The following is a 5,578-nucleotide window of genomic DNA, read 5'->3' as shown; positions in this document are numbered from 1 at the left end:
TGTGTGTGTGTGGCCTGCATACGTGGTAACAGAAGACAAACTATTGTGGAAAAAAGCAGCTGACGCTGGAGGTGACATGTGACACTGCAGAGGACCCCTCACGTCTTCTGTGAAGTTGCTGCCTCTGATCATTACACAGCCTGTCAGTGGCTGCTACTTGACTGCTTTATGCAGTTATTTTTAAGTAGAACCCAAACAATGCCTTTCTGTCTTTTGATACTGTTGGTTTGAGTTTTAGTTTTTTGGAGACAGGGTCTGGCTATGTGGCCCAAGGACGGTCTCGAACTCCTGCCTCTGCCTCCTGAGAGCTGAGATGACAGGCCCGTTCCCATCCCTTCCTGTCTCTATACCTCCCTTGCAGCACGCTCAGTGAGTGACACTGCCAATGTAAACAGCTTAGAGAACTGCAGAGGGGAAGCTAACTAAAGGTCTTGAAAGTATGATCTGCTGGTCAGGGAGGAAACTTTTCCAGTAACATTTATAGTTGTACTCAATTGCAGTACTGTGAGGTGCTGGGACATTGACAGGACACCTGCTTTGGCAAGCCTATTTTTGTGGAATGCAGCAAAGGATTTGTGTGTGTGCACGTGTGCACTTATCAGGGTTTTAATTCAGGGCTTTATGCTCATACTTGGCCTTCTTGTTCTCAGTTGGCATGCTACAATACCATTTGAGCCACAATTCCAGCCCAGCAGGTGTAGAGTTTGGCAGGAGTGGAGGATTGAGTAATATAGTTAAGAATTCTGTGGAGAGATAGACTGAGGACAGCATGAGACACTACTGGGAGAGGCTGGAGAAGAGATGACTGATAAAAATGCAGCCAAGAACTATGGGAAAAAGTAATATATGATTTCCAGTCAAGCATTATAGCTCTTGACCCATACTTACAGCTCTTTTGCTTATATTTTGTTTTTCAGATAGAGTCTCACTACGTTTGCCTAAGATGCCCTTGAACTCAATACTCCTACTTCAATAACTCCTGCCTCAACATCCAGAGCAGCTCGAATTACAGGAATATGTCACTGTGTCCTTCCTCCTAGCCTTTCTGAATACGTGTATCTCTTGGACAACCATTCCCTATGATGTTTTATTTCACATCTTCCCCCCTTCCCACCATGTGAAAACACCTTCATGAATAAGAGTCATGAAATAATGATAGAAAAGTAGACATTGAAAATAAAATTGTCTTTAATGGAAACCACAGTTTATGTCTCTTATTTAAGATGGGGTCTGGGACAAACGGGCAAAACAAATATTTGCAGGGAATAGTCATTTGAGTTATTGCATTACCTTTTAATTTATCTTTAACGGTTTCTGATAAATGTTTTGTGAGCTGAGGCATTTCTTCTGGAGAGTATTCAGCATTTGTCAGTTCCTCCTTGAGCACAGCATGGATACAGTCTTTAACCACGGAGGGCCTGAACCTGATGAAACAATTCAGTAACAGGTGTCAGTAACTCCAAACCCCAACCTACCTGCATACCTTAACTTTCCTCGGGTGCTTGTCTGTCTGTTTGTTTTTGTTTAGTACTGGGGTTTGAACTCAGGCCCTTGTACTAGCTAAGAAAGCACTCTACTACTGAACCACATCTCTAGCCCTTTTTTTTTTTTTTGCACAGCTTTATTCCTTTTTTGGTGGTTAATTGGAGATAAGAGACTCATAGACCTCAGTTATTTTTGAGACAGTCCTCCTTTCTTCCAAAGCCTGTGGTCCAGGTGGACCACAGTCCGCCTATATTATGCTTCCTGTCATAACTAGAATGACAGGCACATGCTATAATTCTCAACTTCTTCTGTTGAGATAGACTCTAATAGACTTGTCTGCTCAGGCTATTCTGGAATAGCAATCCTCCCAATCTCAGCTTCCCAGATAGCTGGGATGACAGGAATGTACCACTATTAGTTATTAGTTGAGAAGGGGTCTTATACGTATGTCTGGGTTGGCCTCAAAATGTCACCCTCCTGATTTCAGAGTTGGTAGGATTACAGTTGTGAGCCACCAGTTTTTTACCTTCAGTACCCTTAAGTTCTTCCTCTTTTTTGTATTTGTTCATTATAAAAATAATATAAAAGCCAGGTACCAGTACCAGTGACTCACACTAGTAACCCTCACTACTACTCAGGAGGCTGAGATCTGAGAATCACAGTTCTAAGCTAAGACAGGAAAGTCCATGAGACTTATCTCCAATTATGCATCAGAAAACCGGAAGTGGTGCTATAGCTCCAAGTGATAGAATGCTAGCCTTGAGTGAAAGGAACAGCCCCCACTCCCTGAGTTCAAACCTCATAACCAACCAACCAACAAACAAAACAACAACAAAAAACAAAACCCATGGCACAGCCCAAACAAAAAAGAAATGCACTCATTACCTGACTTACGTAACTGTAACCCCTCCCTGCATCACCTTTATAATAATAAAATTTTAATTTTTTAAACATAAAATTTTAGAAAGTAATATAAATAAAAATACCTCAGAACAAATCATATCTCAAATTCATATCTACAGCCTACAATACTCCTCATTTTAATACCAACACACTCCATCTGGATGTCAAACAGGATACCTTGAACAGATCTTTTCTCTCCTCTAGACTGGGTCTATCTCAGAAATGTAAGTCAAGCTGGGCACAGTGGCTCAAGCTTATAACCCTAGCTACAAAAGAGGCAAGGGACACCATGATCTGAGGCCGATGACTGAGCAAGGTGGTGTGTGTCTATTGATCCTAGCTATGAGGGAAGCACAATGGCTAGGCCCAGTGACGAACATCTGTCATCACAAAGTACAAGTCACAAAGTACAAGTTGGAGGACTGCACCCCAAGGCACTTGGGCATAAAGTAAGACCCTGCATTGAAAATAACCAAAGCACAAAAGGGGCTAGAGGTTTAGCTCAAGTGGTAGAGCACTTGCCTATAGAAAAGAAAAAGAGAGAGAAAGAGAGAAAGAAATAGTAAGCCAGGTGTCAGGGGCTCACAGCTGTAGCCCCAGGAGGCTGAGATCTGAGGATCTCAGTTCAAAGCCAGCCCAGGCAGGAAAGTCCTTGAGACTCTTATCTTCAATTAGCCACCAAAAAGCTGGAAGTGGAGGAAATTGGAAGTTGCAGATCAAGTGGTAGAGCACTTGCCTTGAGCAAAAAAATACAAGCAAGAATGTAAGGGCCACAAAGAAACATAGGTCCCATGGTTTCCCTTATTTGCAATATCTAGTATATGTATGAGTCAAGCGGAAAAGGTCAGATAATGTGATGTCAGGAAAATGAACCCTTAGATATGTATTTTAATGTTTTTTTCTTTCATGCATGTGTTTTGAACGCATTTATAAGATTATCTCTTTGTTGCTTTGTATGTCCCTCCCCCACAGTATAACCCCTGCTTTCACTATATTTGATGTCAGTATAACTTGTGGAGGAGATGGGGAAAAACCAGTTGTTTAAGGCAGGTGGACCTGTTGCAACAATGAGAAGTAGAAGCTGTCATGTCCAAAACGAGCTTTACAATGTCGGTGGGGGGGGGGGGGGGTAAGGGGGGGAAGGAGAAGGATTGGGTTGGGGGGGGGGGGGGGGAGGCTGGGAAGGGATGTGAAGGGTAAACCAAAGGAGGAGGCTGCAATGCTTGGTAAGAAATGTACGCATTATCCTGCCCATGTAATTGTAACCCCTCTGTACAGTATGTTCACAAATAAAATTAAATTAAAAAAAAAAAGAATGTAAGGGCCAGAGTTGACACTCTAGTAGTAGCATAAGAAGAAGAAAAGAAATGGCAACCCAATTCTCCCATTTTCTCAAGTCACTGATTGTCTTTCATCCTTGCCAGACAAAACTCCCACAAGAGCTAGGATTATTTTTTTTTTTTGGTGCCAGTCCTGGGGATTGAACTCAGGGCCCAGGCACTGTCCCTTAGCTTTTTCACTCAAGGCTGCTGCTCTACCACCTGAACCACACCTCTACGTCCACCTTTATTGGTAGTTAATTGGAGATAAGAGTCTCAAGGACTTTCCTACCCTGGCTGACTTCAAACCACAGTCCTCAGATCTTAGCCTCATGAGTAGCTAGAATTATAGGCATGAGCCACCAGCACCCAGCTGAGAGGTGGGATTGTATTTTCTTGGTGATACTAGGGACTAAACCCTTATGTGTTCTGGGTAAGTGGTCTTCCACTTGAGGAGTGCCTCCCAGAGCTTTTGTTTGTATTTTGTCTTTGAGAAAATTTGGTCATTACCTTTTCCCAGCCTGGCCTCAAGCTCAAGATTCTCCTGCCTCAGCCTCCAGAGTAGCTAGAATTAAAGGTATGTACCACCAAGCACAGAAGAATTTTGTTCATTTATATTGCCATTTCCAAAAAAATAAAATCCCTAGTAAATAAAATCCCTAGTACAATAAGTAGTGGTACTGGGGTTTAAACTCAGCTCCTCAGGTTCTTTACTGATGAGCCACATCTCCACCCCTAAGTAAATGAGCTATTAAGACAAATGGAAAATGCTTCTTGTCATTCCACTACTCTATAACATCATTAGCATACTGGTTGAATTTATTATACATTATAACATTAGGTTCCTTTCCAAGGCTGTTTCTTCCATGAGTTGATATGTCTAATATTATGAGGTTATCAGAATATTTCAAGTTTTATACTTGAAGTTTTGAATGCAGTTTGACATTTGGTAGTATTTGTGTCCCTTAGTATATCTATAAGATGTTTTCTTTGGAAGTGGTACTGTGGCTCAAGTGGTAGAGCACTAGCCTTGAGCACAAAGAGGATCAGAAACAGCACCCAGGTCCTGAGTTCAAGCCTCAGGACCAGAAAAAAAATCCCCCTAAAATATTTCCTTTGCTCTCTATCTTTGTCATTCTCATATAGGAACTTTAGAATCATCAACAAATTTATAAGTTATTTGGAGGACCAGGAATGTGGCTTAGTAGTAGAGTGCTTGCCTAGCATGCATGAAGCACTGGGTTTGATTCCTCAGTACCACATAAACAGAAAAAGCTGGAAGTGGGAGCAAAAGAAGCTCAGGGACAGTGCACAGGCCTGAGTTCAAGCCCCTGAGTTCAAGAACTGGCAAAAAAAAAAAAAAAAAAAGATATTTGGAGCACAGTGGCAGAGTGCTTGCTTAGCAGTCACGTGAGGCCCTGAGTTCAATCTCCAGCAACACACACATACAGACACACACACAAATAAATCCACAATTTTGTCTGTTCAAAATGAGAATGAGGGAGCCAGGCACCGATGGCTCATACCTGTAAACCTAGCTACTCAGGAGGCTGAGATCTGAGGATCCCTGTTCAAAGCCAGCCTAGGCAGGAAAGGCCATGAGGCTCTTATCTCCAATAAACCAGTCAAAAAACTGGAAGTGGCGCTGTGGCTCAAGCAGTAGAGCACTAGCCTTGAGCTGAAGAGCTGAGGGGCAGTGCCCAAGCCCAGAATTCAAGCCCCACAACTGACCAAAAAGAGAGAGACAGAGAGACAGAGACAGAGAATGTGGGAGCTGGGAAGGTGGCTCAGTGATAAAGTGCTTGCCTTGTATGCATAAGGCCCTGGGTTCAACTCCTTAGCACCACATAAGCAGAAAAAGCCAGAAGTGG

The 5,578-nt window shown here is 42.6% G+C and overlaps 1 protein-coding gene across 1 annotated transcript in view; it reads right to left on the bottom strand.

Moving 5' to 3' along the window:
• Tctex1d2 (Tctex1 domain containing 2) overlaps positions 1-5,578 on the bottom strand; it is a 23,431-nt gene that overhangs the window by 15,986 nt on the left and 1,867 nt on the right. Inside the window, exon 2 of the mRNA XM_013019390.1 lies at positions 1,291-1,424. Within this exon, the coding sequence (XP_012874844.1) occupies positions 1,291-1,424 (134 nt within the window). The remainder of the gene's footprint in view (positions 1-1,290; positions 1,425-5,578) is intronic.

Source organism: Dipodomys ordii, unplaced genomic scaffold (genome assembly GCF_000151885.1).
Source record: "Dipodomys ordii isolate 6190 unplaced genomic scaffold, Dord_2.0 Scaffold45, whole genome shotgun sequence".
Taxonomy (NCBI): Eukaryota; Metazoa; Chordata; class Mammalia; order Rodentia; family Heteromyidae; genus Dipodomys; species Dipodomys ordii.
Note: the sequence above shows the minus strand (reverse complement) of the source record. Positions and strands in the feature narration are given on the sequence as shown.